Below are 16,507 nucleotides of genomic sequence, written 5' to 3'. Positions count from 1 at the left end.
CAGCGCGGACGGCTCCGCCAGAGCCCGCCCACTCCGCCAGATCCCGCCTCTTCTCCTCCCGCGGCCCCTGGGCTGAGCATCGCGCTAGCCGGCTATCGCTCGCTGATTGGCCCGCGGCCTCTCCCTTTTGGCCAATCGCGTTGAGGGAAGGAAGGGAAGCTTTTCTCCCCGATATGTCACCTCTTGGATCCGCCCCAACCTTGTGTTGACCAATAGCTACTGCCTAAACGCCTCCCGCGTCCGGCTCGCCACCAAATAGGAGCGAGGTTGCCACAGCAACGGCGTAGGGGCGTTAGCCAATGGGAAAGGGCGGTACTGTGTCTGGGCCTGTCGGGACCGGAGCCGCGGGGATGGTGAGTGCGGTGGGAGCGGCCCCGGCCCCGCGCTGCTCCGCCGCCGCTCCCGGCCCCGCGGGGGAGGCCCCTGTCAGCCCGGGGCCGCCGCGCCGCGGGCCGGGGGTTGAGGCGGCGGCGGCGGGCTGATCCTCTGCTCTTGTGTTGCTGTGCCAAGGCCTCCGGCTTTTCGAAGGCCCCGCTGGGAGCCGCGTCCCAGAGGAAGAAAGCGAGTCCCAAGCTGGAGCTGACGGAGGAGCAGAGGCAGGAGATCCGGGAGGCGTTCGACCTGTTTGACACGGACGGCACCGGGAACATCGATGTCAAGGAGCTCAAGGTAACAACTTTCCTGTTTTCCTACTGCTAAAAGCGCAGTTCTACCGAGGTTATAAAGTAATAGGGGCATAAACGCCTAAATGGCCTTGAACAGGAAGGGAGAGATTCCCACCCCACCCCCCCCAGCATAAATCCTTGTTGTCAACATGTACATTTTTCTGTTTAATTATAACTCTTTCCTGCTGTTATCAGGTGTCTTTAGAGCCAGGCTCTAAACATTGATAGTTCTGTATTTTCTGTACCTTCTCTGTCAGTAAAACATCAAAAAGGGTTTGTGCATATTAAAAAGGTAGGGTTTTTTTCCCCCTCTTATATTTTGTTGAGGATTGCATGCTTTGCAAGCTAGGTTATCTGAGCTATAGAATACACCGATGTTATTAATTTTCATGCTTTTATTTACTGCAAAACACTTTCAGTGCCTCCCCACTCCACCCTGTCCTTTGGGAAGAACAGTAATCAATAAATTAGGGCTCCTTTTGCTTTCAGAATTCGCCCTTCCTATTTGCTGCTGGATGTCCGTATCACTTACGACCACAGGGAGGAGACCTGGTTTTAAACTTGCCGCTTGTCCCTTTATCAAAGGAGGAAAAAGTGAAGCGTGCAGGTGTGCGTGCGCAGGTCTGCAGGTGAAGGCATCCTGCGATGTGCCGCTGTAGGAGCTTTGTCAGAAAGGCAAAACACAGAGTGTTTGAACTGTGTTTCCCCAGCATTCATTGAAAGAGATTTTTGTCACTAGAATGAAAAATTAACTGATTTAAGTTCCCTGCGGTCTACCAGCTTAAGGCCTTCCACATCTGTGCCATCAGATCAGGCCGTCAGAGTTTGGTAGCGTTGCAGGTATGATGGAAACTTCTTCAGTGGAGTCACTTGTCTTGAAGTTATTTTGCTGAGATGGTTCTGGGTCTGCCATTTAGTCGTCTTTCTTACAAAGATAAGCTCTTTTTTTTAAATTATTATTCAGTGTCTTGTTTCTCATAGCAAAGGCAATGCTAGCAGCAATTCCCTTGACAGGAATGGATAACATTCAGTTTTCCATTTGCCTTGGAAACTGCTATCCACAGTGCTGTGTAACAGTTTGGGATTTTCCCTTCAAAATATTAATTGAAGTAGGACTCTCTTATACTCTGGGTGCCCATCACAAGAAATTAAGAAAGTATATACCAAAATAGGTATGCTAAGACTTTACCTAAGAACCCAATTTTTCTCAGAGAAAATATTTCTCCCAAGACTGCTACACAGCCTTACCCTCCAAATCCTTGCCAGTTCTGAGCTGGGGGTGGTGGGTGTGACGGTAAGAATGTTTCTGAATTAGCTGAAGGACAAGTCCGGGATACAAATGGCAGCACGCCTGTCTTCTGCATCTTGGTGTGCCCTCGTGTGCGGAGAAACTTTGCTCTAGGTCTGCCCCTTACCTTGCTGTTTTCCTTCAGACACATAATGCGTGTTTTAACATGACAGGGTGTAAAGTTCAACTTTTTTTACCCCCTGAAGTTTTGTTTATAGGTTTGTATGATTTTCAGAATATTTTTTTTTTGTCCTTACAGGTGGCCATGAGAGCACTAGGGTTTGAACCTAAAAAAGAAGAGATCAAGAAAATGATATCAGATATTGATAAGGAAGGATCAGGAAAAATCAGCTTCAACAACTTCTTGGTAGTGATGACACAGAAAATGGTATGTCGATTTTAAAAGTCAAAGTGAAAGCCGTTTTGAAAATGGCTGAGTGCCTTCCATCACCTGTTGGTTTTAGTGGAAGGTGAAAGCTCTACTTTAATCTTAACAACAAAGTATATAAAAGTTAGAATTGCAGGACAGGGACTATCCTATCCCATTTTTCAAGGTGTGGTTGAAATAATTATGCTGTTAACAAGTTTCTGTAGCAGTTGGTTTTGTGCGTGTGTATGAGAAAAAAGGAAAAAACAAAATCAAGATTTTTATCCCAGACCAAAACAAGGTCTGTCTGCAGAAAGCTGTTGGGGTATTGACATGTGACACGGATGACTGTAGCAATGCACTGTCTTTTCTTTGCTTGAGTTTTAAGAGATTTAAAGGTGAAATCTCTGGTTTCAAAAATCTTAAAACATGCTGAGTAAAACCAGCTATTTAACAGTGGAAGATCCTGATACTGAAATCGCAAAGGCGTCTGGCTAGCTAGGAAAGAAAAATATTCCCCTGAAACCCTGAGGGTCTGGAAGCATCACTGTCTCTGTCTGCCTTCAGCTTTTGCATGTACACTTCCTGCTGGCGGGCTTCTTCGCATTTGCTCTTAAGAGAGCTTCTCAGTCTTTCTGATGCTTGTCTTCTACGACTTTACATCGAGTATTACCTACAATGTAACCACTACATTTTTTCCTTAAACTCATGCTTCCTTCTTTAAGGCTGAAAAAGATTCCAAAGAGGAAATCCTCAAAGCTTTCAAACTCTTTGATGATGACGAAACTGGCAAAATCTCTTTCAAAAACCTCAAACGTGTTGCCAAAGAACTGGGGGAGAACCTCACAGACGAAGAGCTGCAGGTTTGTACCTGGATTTGAAACCATTTCATACACAAACACTCGCTGTCTGCCTTTGTGTGTGGTGATCATAGACGGGTCCAGATTCTGCTGTGCCCTTGAGTGGGAAAGCAGTCACGGAACGTTCGTGTGTTAACTTGGTTTCGCATTTACATTCATTTAAAACCTATGTAATCAGTCGCTCTCTAATTCTCCTTCTGCCTGGAGAGCTGAGCCATCGCTCTGAGTGGTCTGCAAAGCACTAGAGCCCGCAGCGAGACTAAGGGACGGGGATCCCCACCTCAGCGGGGAAAGGAAGCCCTCTCAGGGTTAGCCTTTAGGTAAAGTCTCTCAGGTTTAGGCGCTGTCCTCTAACATCCTGTGGGATCTTTACGCTTGCACTGTTAGGAAAATCTGCTCCCTCTCTCCTGGCAGAAGCGGAAGAGCTGCTGTCAGTTTGTAATGGGGAAATGGGTTCTGAGGCCAACGATGGGTTAGGCATACCTGGCTGTTGAAATTGCCTCAGTAGAATTGCAGTTTCATGGAGTTAAAGTGATGTAAAAGGAACAACTCTGCTCCAAGCACTTTGTTTCTTCCAGGACAGTTCCTATAAAACAACATTTTCTATGCATATTTTTGTATAAATATATCTACAAAAATCTATTAGCATCTAGTTTAGTAAATATTTTGTAGCATGGTAGGTCTGACGTTGAGCTAACACTGTCCCCTCCAATACAATTCACTAAAAAGCGGTTCTAGTTGTGAATGAATCCAATAATTCTAATCCTAGTCTAATCTGTCTAATCTGCGGCTAATTTCTGAATGCAATTATCTTTCAGGAAATGATCGATGAAGCAGATAGAGATGGGGATGGGGAAGTGAATGAGCAGGAGTTCTTGCGGATCATGAAGAAGACCAGCCTTTACTGAAACAGAATTTTATTTATTTTTGCACATATGTATATACGTTTGGTAGGTGCCTCACTTTTTTACGGTCTTTTATTTCTTTTGAGACAGGAGAAAGTATAGGTCAATATTTTTAAGTGGATGATCTTCTGTTTGTGAACAGTTACCAGCTGCTAAACTCTACGTGTAGCACCGTGGTGGCTTGTTTGTGCTCGTAAGATGGTCGCACTCTTTGTTTTCAATACACAAATCACATTTTTCAGTGGCAGTGTTCTGATCCTTCCCTGATTAAAAACCATGTGTCGAATGATTCCGATTTGGAAAAGAGAGGACTCAAAATAGGAAAGCGTAAACCCCTCTTTCCCAGCAGTTGGAACTTTTTGGTTTAATGTCTTGGTTTGGGCCTAGCTATAGTGAACTCTTTATAGGGCATATTTGCAGGGATCAGTTCTTTATACTCTCTCTTTTGGTGATTATCCCATTCCCCTTTTTTAGTATGTTCTTTAAACTGAAAGCGAAGTAAACAGACTGCTGCAACTTGACTTAGTGCTGTGAGTTCACACGTTTAAAGAAACCTCTTTGCGAAAGAAAAGTTACCAGTGCTGCTGCTGAAAGCTCTGTGTGTTCACAGGAATATTCAGTGGCTGCAAATATAAGATTGTATTTGAAATAAAGTGTCTTATTTTAAGCCATCGGAGTTGTGGAAAGAAGTACACAAAAATACCGACAAGTAGCTGCAGGGTGGCTTTTGCCTTGTGCGGGAAGGGAACGAGCTCCCTCGCCTTCTGCTGCTTCAGCTGTTCCCCTCGTCCCGCTGGTCTGCCCCTTCCTGCTCTCAGGCACGGGAAGGTTTCTGCCTTCCTCCTTTGCAGACATCTGAGCGCCCTCAAAATCTGATTTATTCCTTTGTGCTCCGTGCAGCCTCCCCTGCCCCGGACGGGAACACACCCCGGCACAGAACACTGTAGGGAGTAGAACCAGAGTTCCAGTTTTAACACGAGATATACCCAGAGGAATAGGAAGTGACAAGGGGTACATCAGAAAGGGGTACGTTACATCTGATTAATTAATTTATCGTTCGTGATTAGTTTAATAAATGCGTTAGGCTGGCGGTTGAGCTTCACGGTTCGTGAGGCGATCGGCACGAGGGCCCGCAGGCCTTGTCCCGCCCCATCTGCGTCTCGGCCAATCAGCCGCCGCGCTTTCCCTGAGGAGCAGGAGTGTTAGCCAATGAGGAGCGTGGCTGGGAGGGCGGCGGGATGGTGAGCGGGGCGTACCTCCTCCGAGGTCCCCCCAGGGCGGCCGGGGCTGGCGGCGGCCCCGGCGGGGCGGCAGCTCGGCCTGTCCCGGCCGGTGAGGCCGGGCGGGGGGTTGCGGAGGGAAGGGGGAGGCCGTGGCGCGGTGAGCGCTCCTGGGAACGCGGGCGGGATGGGGGGAACGCGTCCGGTGCCGCCCGCCTGAGGGCGCCGGCCCGCTCTCCCGCAGGCTGGCGGCGGCGAGGAAGGTGCTGCCGGGGGGAGCTCCCCGACGGAGGAACTGGCCCTCGCCTTCCCGGTCAGCAAAGAGCTGAGGCGAGAACTGCAGGAGGCCTTTGAGTTGTTCGATCGTGATCGCTCGGGCCTGATAGATGTCAGCGACTTGAAGGCAAGGAGCTGTATAAATGCAGAGACTTTACCGGTGAAAACAAAGGCTGTGGGGTTTAGTGACTCCTCGCTTGTCCTCTTTGGCCCCCATGAAACTCCACGTAGGTTCTTCCACATGCCTCTGGGCTATGGAGAAGAAAACCTGGTCAGGAAGGAGAACCACTGGTCAGTGAGCTTTTAGGAGGTGGAGCGAAGTTGTTCCACCGCCATCCAGAGGCCGTCTGCTGTCCTACCCTGGTTGTGAATCTCTCATGCTTTCATCAGTGCACCAAGATACCGTTAACCTGTGCTGCAGGGACTTTGTTTGGCCAGGCCTGAAGGAAGGCATGGATGTGCAGCGTACCCATCACAGCCCATTGCACACGTGGAAAATCGCATTACTGTAGCATTGCTGGCGTACTGCCGTGCCTGCGGTGGGAGTTTAGAACAGCATGTAGAGCTTGTCATTATTCTGCTGCTGACTGAGCTCAGCCCAGATCAGTAGGGGCTTTAGGTCCTTTTTCTGTGACAATGTGGAGCAAATCTCAGGAGTCTCCTGCCCTGTCTTTCTTCACAGTGACCCCTGTCCTCAGGAAGTTGAGGTGAAATGACATTTTGCAGGCAAAAGTCTCTAACAACCCCTGTCCTCTAACAGCCTTTACAAACACGGTGCAAGTTTGTGTAGCTCAAGGGTGTTCAGTTTGCTGCTCTTTGGGATGTGTTTGCACAGCCTGCGTAACCCAGATGAGAAGCCTGGATCCCCTCAGGCTGATAGAAATGACACAGTTGCTTTGTGACCGCAGTTAAACTTGGAACCTGAATTACTGTAGTCAAACAAAGTGACTGGCAGTAAAAGTAAATGTTGGAAATGGGTCTAATCATTTACAAGCAGCTGATAAAGGCTGCTGCGGAGCAGCGATGAAGCAACTGCTGTTTGCCACCTGTTGCTTTGGGACCACTTGCTGTGTTAACGGACGTTGCTGCCTGAACTCGGGCTCGTTATGCAGCCATCAGTGGTGTAAGGTTTGTGCCAGCTTACTGACCTCAGGCGGGACCACAGCCTTCCTTCTCGGCCCTTGCTGAGAGCTCTTCGCTGCTCATTTTTCATGGCCTTGTACTATTGATGTTAGACAGCTGCAGAACCCTGTTCTCTAGAGGCAAAATGGTGGCTGAATAGCTGTTGAATGAAACGTTGGAGGGGGTTTCACTAGTTTCATGTACCTGCTTGTTTCAAACATCTTCCCCTCTTTGTTTCTGTTTGATCTGTACACCAAGACATTGGTCTGTTTTCTTTTTCGGCAGATAACCGTAAGGGCTCTGGGCTGTGAACTGGGGAAAGAGGAGATGAAGAGAATCATCTCTGAATTCGGCGAAGAAGGGTCAGGGAAGCTAACCTTTAAGTCGTTCCTGCAGGTGGTGACTCAGAAAATGGTATGTGGTTACAAAGAGTGAAATTCCTCTTGCCTAACCTTACAGTGCAGGTAGCCACAGTACATTGGGTCGCTCTGGTTCCCTGCAGGGGAAAAACAGGAGTGTTTCAGGAGTTTTATCTGAGCTATTTTAGATATCTACCTTTAGGTGAATTGCCGTTACCCCTCTTGCCTCTTTCCATGAGCTGTAGAGGGAGCAGGAGGGCTGGTTCACATAGAGGGAGCTGCACCTCAGCAGGAATCTCCCTCCCATCCCAGAGTGTCCTGAGCACACGCAGCACCTAGGAGCCCATGCTCCCCTTAAGCCTTTCCACATGAAATTTCAGTTCTGTCTTTATAGTCACAGGGCTATTTATCTTCAGTTCAAGACAGCAGTGAGCAAATGTCATACATCAGATGAACAATTCACCATCTGCAGCGAAATCATGCCTCAGTATGTGCTGACACTGTCAGCTCCTCCTGCGGGCAGCAGCCCCGCAAGCTCGTGCAGTGTCCGAAGGGCTGCCGTTTGATGCCACCTGTCTGCTTCTTGTTCCCTAGTCCTCATCACCTGTCTGAGAGTCCTGTGGCTCAGCCACCTCTGCATCCCCTCTTGCCTCGCTGCGTGCAGGCGTAGACCGTTCTCAACAGAGCACCAGCTTGCCTGGTGCCTGGTTCTGCCCCTTCCACCCTTCCCATTTCATGGCAAGGCTTTGTGGGGTGCCTGGGAGGTGACCAGGGCGTAGCTGGCATGGCATCTTGCGTTCGTAGCTCCCAGGGTGCGTACGCACAGGAGCCATGCAAAGGGGGCGGTGAAGATCCCTGTTTTCCCCTTAGTTCAGTCAAAGCCCACACCCAACTGCAGGCCTGCGTGTGAGGTGAGCGAGGACAGTAAGAGCCAGCATCAGCCTGGCTCGTTTTTGACATAAAATAAACTGGTAGCCTTTGGATCATGGCAGCTGCTTCCTCCTCCAGCAGCAGGGCCAGTCCCCTTCTTCCTGTCAAAGCCTGGCCAGGATATTCCAGGCCACGTCCCCATGCTGCTCAGACGGAGTCTCTGGAGCTTTTCCTTTAGTGCAGTTATACCGGGTGGGGAGAGGCAAAGGTGAAATAGCAGCAGTAGGTAACCCTCTTCTATGGCTGTGTTTTCCCCCAAATGATGTCTTGGATTTGATTGCAAATGTTTGCTGGCTGAAGCGCCTGGCTGGGGTCTGTAGGGCAGTATGATGTCGTGTTTACATGATGGCATTTTTCATTTCCTTGCTAAGGCAGAGCCGTGTTTGGAAAAGGAGATCCTGGAAGCTTTCAGGGTGTTTGATTGTGATGGCACTGGCAAGATCTCCTTTGAGAATCTCAAGGTGGTGGCTAGTGAGCTTGGGGAAGGCATCACGGATGAGGAGCTGCAGGTTTGTGAAGTACAAACATATTCCTCTCGTGCTCTGCTCAGGGAGGGAGGGCAGTGCTTGCCCTCCAAGGGAGCCTTCCTGAGGGACCGTGCCGCGTTGCTTTGCAAGGGACGCGATCTCTGGCCCGCTTGGGCCTGGCCTGAGACCTTCACCAGCGCTGGCACTTTGTGACCCTCTCGGATCCATCCTAACCTGGTCACCAAACCTTTGCTGTCCCACAGGAGATGATTGATGAAGCAGATGTGGATGGAGATGGGGAAGTGGACAAGCAGGAGTTCCTACGGATGCTGACACTGACCGACCCATAACTACAGGATTTTGGGTTTTTTCCTCCCTTTCCTATGTAAACAACTAGTTACAATGCCACTTTTCTCCAGCTTCCTTATTTCTTGTTTGTTGCCTTTCTTGGGTGTCAAAACACACCGAAATATTGTTAATGTTTCATCTTTGGGTTGATTTTTCTGCTCCACCAGCGGAAGCGGTACCGCATCCCAGCAAACAGTGTTGTTACTAGCACAGTGTCTGTGTGGGTTGGATCTAAAGTTAGAGATTAATTCAGATTCTTCAGCCAGTCCCTGGAATGCTCCCTGTTGTGTTTACATCCCCTAGCTTTTCAGCCTATCTGTTAGTTAGTCAAAACAATCTTAGTCTCAGAAAATCCTGCAGGGGATTGCTGAAGGCTCAAGGGAGCAGAGGGATTTTTGTGCTGGCAAACACTTGCCTTCTCTGCCTGGCGGGTCCTGTCCCAAAACCAACTGGTCCTTTATGTCTTGGAGGCTTTCACACCTTTGCAACAGGCTGCGTAAGGTGGCCAATGGGGTGGAAATGATCAGTAGGAGAATCAGTAGGAAGAATTAACACCAGAAAGAGTGGATAAGCGACGTTGTCATTAGAAACCTGGCTAGAATTGCTGTATTGTGCTCTTCCGGGCTGTTCTGTCGCTGCCAGGTGTGCCTGAACCCCTCTTTGGAGCACTGCTGCAGCGGGTGGGTGATTTCTTCCCACTCTGGCCACCAGCGTAGTCTCGAAGGATCTCGCCACGTTGGTGAGAGCGCAAAAATATGCTGGTGTTTTGAAAAGGATGCAAAAAGCCTGAAAAGTTTGCTGAGGAGAGGCTCAGGAAATAGTTGCTGGCTTAGAAAACAAGTTTAACGCAGAGAGAATGAAACAGCTCAGTCTGTGACAATTATGTGATACCACCTGTATAAGAAGAACATACCATCTACCATCTAAAAAGCCTAGTGGAGACAAACCTGCCAGCGTCCGGGGGCTGGGAGTAAGCTCTTCAACTGTGAGAGAGAAATAAAGCTTGGCTTTTCTGAAATGATATTGGTTAACTGAGAATGAGCTATCAAATGCTACAGCAGTGTCTTCAGGTGAAGACTGAATCCTCTCGGCATTCTTGCTGCAGCCCAGTGTAAGCTGCTGTGCTCTTCACAGCTCCTGCAGCAGCCAGATTAGATGCACAAACGCTTCCCTCTGGCCTCAAAAACCCGTTGTCTGAACAGCCGTGCCCGATACTGGGTTATTTTTAGTGCCGCTGCTTGCCAGGCTTTGCTATCGCCCAGCCAGCTCCCAGCTTGCCGTTCAGGTTTCGGCGAGGTGGGGTATCTTGTCTGTCCCTGTCGTGCACAGCTGTTGCTCCCGGGTTGTTTCTAGGAATTCTCCCAGGGACTGGAAGGGACTGGAAGTGGCACCGTGTTCTCTGCGATGCCTAGGCCTCACCCTGCACTCGTTTTGCCTGGGAGCAGTATGGAAGGCTGCTTCCAAAATGTTCCACGCTATCATGGCAGGTCTTCCGTTAACGCAAGATCGTTAACGTGAGACCTGGATGCTAGTTGGTTTGGGTCTGCTTTCACCCATGACATATTCGTGCCCAGGTCTGGGTTCTGACAAATCCTAGCAAAACACATGGGGTTTGTTGTTGGTGACCTCTTGTGCCGTTTTCCCCGCTCCTTGCCCAACCAGCAGCACTAAGAGCATCTCCTCATCCAGCGTGAAAGTCAAAAACGAAAGGAGAATTCAGCCCAGGTAAAAAGTGTCAGGTTTTATTCAGGTTTTATTCAGCTTTATTCCTTTCGCCACCAATTCCTCCATTCTATGGGGTGCGCGGGGAGTTTGAGGTACTGGCAGCAAGGGACCAGTCACGGCTGACACGGCCCAGGCAACCCCTCAGCCCCGCAGGACCAAAGACAGTGGCTGTACTTGAGCCCCTTGGAAACCTGGCTTTTGCACGCCAGCCCAATGCGTGCCCATGCTCCAGTTACTGCCAGTATACGGTCATTAAGTGGCGTGTCCTCGGCAGGACACGACAACGCTCCCGTTGCTCCGGAGTTCTCCCTCCCCAGCAGCCGCCGGTGGGCCCGTGGGGGGGAAGGACTCCGGCTGCGTAGCAGTGCGCTGGTTGGCGTGGGGGTGTAAAAGGGGAAGGAGATCATCCGAGGCTCAGTGCCTGCGCTCCAGAGGAGACAGATTCTGTGGCTCTGAGGCATTCAGGCAAGCCTGACCACTTCTCTGACCATTTTTCCGATGCCATCATAGATCTCGTGAATGGGGGCGTTGCACATGAAGGCGCTGGTGGTCACCAGCTTGTTCTTCGCATCCACGTGGATTTCGGTGACGTGTTTGTTCACGTGCTTGCAGCCAAGCTCCTTCATGGTCTCAGCAGTCTTTGCGTAAGGCCATCTACAAGGGAAAAAAGAGAATAAACCCTGTGTGGGGAAGCCGGTGTTACCCAGAGCCATTTGACGAGGGCCTGGAGTGAGAAGTCTGTTGATTACAGGATGATGGATGGGCCCTACACAAAGCCGGCTCAATAGGATCCGAATCTTTTCCTGGCAGAGTTGTTTCTGGAGGACTATAGAGCCAGGAAAACCTCCAGACTACAGTGAGTTGAAAATCTGAAGTAAAGCCAAAATAAAACCTTGATGTTCCAGTGTAGACATTCCCCTACTTAACTCTGCCCACTCCACGCTTCGTGTTTAGGTTTGGGTTTTTTTTTCACCAGCTTCCTACAAGTGACATCATTTCTGAGCAGGAGCCATCATAGTTCCTTCCCTGCCACTGGGAGAGTTCAGTCTCAGCTTTCCCCTTTGAGGAAGGACAGTTTAACCCCCTCCCTCTCTTAACGCTACTGAGTCTTGTGCAACCATCCTGTTCCTACCTAGGATCTGCTTAACTTCACGAGTCAGTGGTCTGGGGTCTTTCCTACCCTGGGACCAAGAGGTGCATGAGACAGGTTGCTACGTGCACTGGGGAGGCAAATATAAGATTGTGTTTAAAATAAAGTGTCTTATTTTAAGCCATCAGAGTTGTGGAAAGAAGTACACAAAAATACCGACTCCCTACTGTAGGGAGTAGAACCAGATTTCAAGTTTTCAAAGGAGATGTATGTAGAGGAATAGGAAGTGACACGGGGTACCTCAAAAACTCTGATTATTTGATTTATCAGGCAAGATTAATTTAATAAATGCATGGTGTGGATCATTCACTCTGAGAAATAACATTCAGCTCATCACAAGACTTCAGATATCCGGGCAGGAGAGCTGAGGCAGGGTGCTGTGCACGCTGGGGAGGCGTTGCTGATCTCTGATGTTCGTGGTGTGATTCCCTACCGGCGCTCCGAGGTTACTTACTTCTCACACTCTGTGTCGTGACCCACGGTCAGCTCGCAACCCGGGAAGATTTTGGCTGCCAGCACTGGGGAAATGCAGCACAGTCCGATGGGCTTTTTGGCAGCGTGGAATGCCTTCAGGACGTCCTCCACCTCTTTGGAGATGACGCAGTTCTTGCCTTGGGTGGCCCAAGTGCTCAGGTTTTTAGCCACTCCAAAGCCACCTGAGTGAAGAAGAACAGATTAGGCTGGAAGATCAGTACTCCAGGGCGGGATTTTTTCAGGTATTACTTAGCAGAATGCTGAAATGGGTTTGGAGGATGGCAGCATTTGTCCAATGTTGATAAAAGAATTAAAACTAGACAAGCTGAAACTTTGTGAGCTGGGTGCCAGGGGATGAGACATCGAAGCACCTTTCTTGCTTCCATACAGAACTGAAGCGGAGAGGTGCTGATGCTCCGTTAGGTACCGTGTCTCACCCGTGAGCTCTTTTCCCAGTGGCAGTAGAACATGCTGACAAGTTTTCACTTGTCACTTAAACCTTGCCTCAGGCCTCTTCCATCCCCACAGAAATCACTGGTTACTTTCACTAGAGATGAATTGCCAGACTGGCCAGGCTTTCCGCTTTTGAGTCACCCCCTCCCTGTCCCAGCCTCTTCTCCTGATAAGGAGGTACGCACGGCGGTGAGGGAGGGGATGCTGTTACATCCAGTAAAAAGAAAAGCTCAGTAGATGGTACAAAGGATAATTTATTTGGCAGTTATCGGCTCTATCCTCTTGGGATAAGCTTCTGCATTGCCATGTTCTCTTTTGATCTAAGTCCAAGCTGGCCTGCCAGTGCCAGCACAGACGGAAGATGTCTGTCCTTCTAGTCCATGCTTCCAGCCTGTCATCTTCCCCGGGGCTCTGCCCAGTTCATCTCCAGCCCATGACTCCCATGCCGTTCAAGGCTTATGGCATTTCTAAGCTGTTCCTGAGACCCTGGGCCTGCAGACCCTGCATGCCATCCCACCTGGTATGATGAGGGCGTCCAGCCCCTTGACATCCAGCTTGGCTAGATCCTTGATGTTGCCTCTGGCTATTCTGGCACTTTCAACTAGCACGTTGCGCTTCTCCTGAGTTGGCTGTCCTTTCACGTGGTCCACCACATGCATCTGGTCGACATCAGGAGCATAAACCTCTGCCTGGCGAGGAGGGGAAAGATCTGTTATCCTTCTGTCATGTATCCTAAGCATGTTAAAGACCATGGGTAGTGAATTAAGTGCTTGAGTTACTTTGTTAGGGAAGAAGTTTGCTGGTGAATGCAGCGACCTTCAGGCTCACCTGTATCTGATCCTGGCATCAGGAAGGTTATTGTCATAGGGAGGAGAAAGAAAGGAAGGACTTTTGTAGCTTCTGCACAGGAACATTTACGCTGATCTTGAAGGAATGAGGGTGGTGTTAGGTGGAAGCAAAGCAGCTAGCCCACACTGCTTGTCTGGGGGCCTGAAGTGCTGGAGAGGGAGCAGTGACTCCTTTCCTCCCTAGGAAAATGAGGTGTCCCAAGAGCCATAGGTGAGGCTGTTTCTTAGAGGTTTCCACCTGCATCTCGAGCAATCACCTTCACTGGGGCAACCCAGCCCTGCCCCAGCTGCCCCCACAAAGCCAGTCCTCTCCTAGGGGTGCTGGCTGCCCAGCAAGCTGCTGGCAAACCACAGGCCGCCCTCAAAGACAGGACTTTGAGTTGCTTCTCCCTGGCCTCTGTTTTCCCAAAGCCAAAGTATTTCTTTTTCTGAAAAATGCCTCCTCTTCCTTCAGAACTGTTTCAAGCTCACATGCAGTGATGAAGAGCAGAGGGTGGCAAACAGATGGCTGATAGATTTTGGGACTGTACAAGCTTTGCAGTCCTGGACCCCACAATTTAAGAAGGGTGTTAAGGTACTCAGAGGCATCCAGAGGAGGGCAACAAAGTTGGTGACAGGGCTGGAAGGCATGCCCTGTGAGGAGCTGCTGAGGTCTTTGGGTTTGTCTTGTTTGGAGAACGGGGATGAGGGGCGACTCATCTCTTTCAGCAGCTTCCTGAGGATGGGACAGGGAGAGGGAGGTGCTGGTCCCCCTGGGATCCAGGGATAAGATGCGTGGGAGTGGTTCAAAGCTGTGCCAGGGGAGCATTAGACTGGACATTAGGAAGCATTTCTGTACCAAGAGGGTGGTCAAACACTGGAACAGGCTTCCAGGAGAGGTAGGCATTGCCCAGTGCCCTTAATAACATGCTTTAACCTGGTCACCCCTGAGCTGGTCAGACAGTTGGACTAGATGGTCTTTGTAGATCCCTTCCAACTGAAATTAGTCTAGTCTATGCTATGGTACTCTTTGTTTCCTTAGGCAAACACGACTGAAAAATAAAAGGAAGGGGTTGAAATAACGGCTGAGTTTCCTCCAGCAGAGGTCCTTGCTGATCAAGGGATGAGTGCAGGATGGTGCTCCCAGCCTGCCAACTCAGGGTATGGCCGGAGGGCAGCCACAGCAGCAGCTCCGGGAGAGAAGAGGAGGCAAAATTATAGACAGTGGAGAAAAGGTTTGGACAGGTCTCAGCTTTAAGCCAAGCAGAGAATACACGCTTTGAAGGCTTTGGAATTGGGCAGGCTGGCTCTGCAGCACATGTACGTCACCACTGTGCATTTAACGGAGCAATTCTGATTCCCAGGAGAATGGCTCTGACCCTGATCTGTGGGTGGCTCAGAGCTGAGGGTAGTGTTACATAGGGCTCCTCTCCCTCCTCTGCCAGTCTCGCAGAGTGGCTACTGTCTCTAATGGCATCTGAGAGCAGCTGCTTGAGGGTCACCTTTTTTACCCCTATTCAAGTTCGACTCACAAGAACTTGTCTATTTTCAGTTCTAACCTTGGGGGTTTTAACAAGATGAATTTCAAACAGCCAAAGCCAATAGCAGTCTTTTAAACAGAAATACCAAAGCAGAAAAGAGGAAGCGCAAGCCAAAAAGAACAGAGGATGCATTTAGGAAAGTTTCTCTCAGAGTTCGGATACACTCAGCACAGAGCGCCAAGCCGATCCTCTCGTACAGCAGAGCTGTGAGAGCAAAGCAGAGACCAGGGAGTTCTCCACGCTCGCCGTAGCAGCTCCTACACTGTGCCAGTTGCTGTGACTCTTACGCTTTGCAATTACCCTAGCAGCGATGGGGAGCCTGTGCTTTGTCCAGCAAGCTGCAAAGCTCCTCAGAGACAAGCACCTTCTGCAAGAGAGTGAGACTGAAAAGCAGAGCAAAGCAGAAGGAGCCCGAGGTGGGGCAAGAGCCTGCCAGGGTGCCTCTTACCTGTGCCCCCTCCCTGCTGAGATGCACCAGCACGGCAGAAGACTCATGGATCTCACTCCCGTCGTACACCCCACAGCCAGCCAGCACGACAGCCACTCTCTTTCCCATGGTCACAAGCCGAGCAGGAGGATTCCCTGGAGAGCCCCAAATTGCTGTGCATCTCTGTTCACTGCCCAGAGCCTTTTATAGCGTGCTCCCTCCCCCAGGAGCAGGTGGGGCCAGGAGGGTTGGGCTGAATTTCTTACTGGCAAAAAGGTTCTATTTCCAGTGCCACAGGCAGGGCATGTAAATATTATTTGTTTCCTCAACTGACTGCTCCCTTGCAGATCTTCTCAGCACGTTGTCTCCAAAGCGTTTTTCAGACTAAAGTACCAAGGTCCTTGCACACAGGTTGGTATCAAAGGGAACCCGCCCAGAGCAAGTATTCAAGCCAGTGCATTCCTCTCTGTGCCCCATTTTTTTAAACCCTACACTGCATAGGCAGCCTCAGTCTTTTAACACCAAGATTTCTTTTTTGAACCGTAAATGTTCTTTTCCTCCTATCTCATGTCTCAAGAGCAGATGTTTTGCACTCAGCTGTAGTTGTTCCCTGGCCTTTGGGTCCTGAGGCAAGAAATTAATAACTTGATTCTTCATCAACAGCACCATCTCTCCATTTGCCAGGAAAGCGGTACCAGGAATTGACAGCAAGATTTACAGCATGTGATGGGGAAAATCCCTTGCTCGTGCAGAGACTTGTTCTTCCTTCTCCCCGATATGCTCACACCTGAGGTGATTACGTACCTCTTCATTTCAGCTTTGCGCCATTGAAATAACTGTGGCCCATTGGGGCTCTCTCGCCACTCTTCAGAGAACAACTGGCTTCATGCAGTGCGGCTGAAGGGTGTTTTTCAGGGGTTATCGATAAGAAATTTTCTTTAGGTCTCAATTATGTTTGGAAGAGACATGAAATACATCCTGTGTATAATGAAATAGCGTCTGGCAAGTTTGTCAGTCATAGAAGGCATGAGAAAGATACTCATTGCTAATGCATGTGGCTTCATTTATTGCATGCATCTCTTAAAACTAGTGATATTGTCCTG

General features: G+C 49.6%; 3 protein-coding genes across 5 annotated transcripts; 2 read left to right on the top strand and 1 right to left on the bottom strand.

Moving 5' to 3' along the window:
• The first annotated feature begins 142 nt into the window (after window positions 1-142).
• Window positions 143-5,110, top strand: LOC142063036 (centrin-2-like). 2 transcript variants are annotated; one of them, XM_075106317.1, is made up of 6 exons: window positions 290-353; window positions 511-669; window positions 2,213-2,341; window positions 3,046-3,183; window positions 3,999-4,130; window positions 4,986-5,110. In XM_075106317.1, exons 1-5 carry the CDS (start codon window positions 300-302, stop codon window positions 4,086-4,088), a joined length of 570 nt encoding a protein of 189 aa, XP_074962418.1. In that variant the 5' UTR covers window positions 290-299; the 3' UTR covers window positions 4,089-4,130; window positions 4,986-5,110. The 2 variants fall into 2 exon arrangements, with proteins under 2 accessions (XP_074962419.1, XP_074962418.1); XM_075106318.1 differs by lacking the exon at window positions 4,986-5,110 and having other exon boundaries at window positions 143-353; window positions 3,999-4,329.
• LOC142063037 (centrin-1-like) lies at window positions 5,022-8,882 on the top strand. 2 transcript variants are annotated; one of them, XM_075106320.1, is made up of 4 exons: window positions 5,022-5,111; window positions 6,989-7,117; window positions 8,364-8,501; window positions 8,723-8,882. In XM_075106320.1, the coding sequence occupies exons 2-4, from the start codon at window positions 7,031-7,033 to the stop codon at window positions 8,807-8,809; spliced, it is 312 nt and encodes a 103-aa protein (XP_074962421.1). In that variant the 5' UTR covers window positions 5,022-5,111; window positions 6,989-7,030; the 3' UTR covers window positions 8,810-8,882. The 2 variants fall into 2 exon arrangements, with proteins under 2 accessions (XP_074962421.1, XP_074962420.1); XM_075106319.1 differs by lacking the exon at window positions 5,022-5,111 and adding an exon at window positions 5,737-6,709.
• Window positions 8,883-10,524: 1,642 nt separating this feature from the next.
• On the bottom strand, window positions 10,525-15,790 carry LOC142063035 (glutamine amidotransferase-like class 1 domain-containing protein 3, mitochondrial). Its single transcript, XM_075106316.1, has 4 exons — window positions 15,426-15,790; window positions 13,127-13,298; window positions 12,137-12,338; window positions 10,525-11,186 (listed from the first exon to the last, which is right to left on the bottom strand). The coding sequence occupies exons 1-4, from the start codon at window positions 15,531-15,533 to the stop codon at window positions 10,994-10,996; spliced, it is 675 nt and encodes a 224-aa protein (XP_074962417.1). The 5' UTR covers window positions 15,534-15,790; the 3' UTR covers window positions 10,525-10,993.
• Window positions 15,791-16,507: the final 717 nt, after the last annotated feature.

The sequence above is a fragment of the Phalacrocorax aristotelis genome, chromosome 11, assembly GCF_949628215.1.
Source record: "Phalacrocorax aristotelis chromosome 11, bGulAri2.1, whole genome shotgun sequence".
Taxonomy (NCBI): Eukaryota; Metazoa; Chordata; class Aves; order Suliformes; family Phalacrocoracidae; genus Phalacrocorax; species Phalacrocorax aristotelis.
The sequence above is the reverse complement of the archived record's forward strand: the minus strand, read 5'-3'. Positions and strand labels throughout refer to the sequence as shown.

What these genes read in the sequence shown, in the direction of transcription:
- LOC142063037 (XM_075106319.1), top strand. Translation starts at nt 6,605, where the DNA reads ATGAAGCAACTGCTGTTTGCCACCTGTTGCTTTGGGACCACTTGCTGT. An exon ending in AGGTGGTGACTCAGAAAATG is followed by an intron (nt 7,118 to 8,363) that starts GTATGTGGTTAC and finishes TTCCTTGCTAAG; the next exon opens with GCAGAGCCGTGTTTGGAAAA. An exon ending in TCACGGATGAGGAGCTGCAG is followed by an intron (nt 8,502 to 8,722) that starts GTTTGTGAAGTA and finishes GCTGTCCCACAG; the next exon opens with GAGATGATTGATGAAGCAGA.
- LOC142063036 (XM_075106317.1), top strand. Translation starts at nt 300, where the DNA reads ATGGGAAAGGGCGGTACTGTGTCTGGGCCTGTCGGGACCGGAGCCGCG. An exon ending in GGACCGGAGCCGCGGGGATG is followed by an intron (nt 354 to 510) that starts GTGAGTGCGGTG and finishes TGCTGTGCCAAG; the next exon opens with GCCTCCGGCTTTTCGAAGGC. An exon ending in TCACAGACGAAGAGCTGCAG is followed by an intron (nt 3,184 to 3,998) that starts GTTTGTACCTGG and finishes ATTATCTTTCAG; the next exon opens with GAAATGATCGATGAAGCAGA.
- LOC142063035 (XM_075106316.1), bottom strand. Translation starts at nt 15,533, where the DNA reads ATGGGAAAGAGAGTGGCTGTCGTGCTGGCTGGCTGTGGGGTGTACGAC. An exon ending in TCAGCAGGGAGGGGGCACAG is followed by an intron (nt 13,299 to 15,425) that starts GTAAGAGGCACC and finishes CCTCCTCGCCAG; the next exon opens with GCAGAGGTTTATGCTCCTGA. An exon ending in GGACGCCCTCATCATACCAG is followed by an intron (nt 12,339 to 13,126) that starts GTGGGATGGCAT and finishes TTCTTCACTCAG; the next exon opens with GTGGCTTTGGAGTGGCTAAA.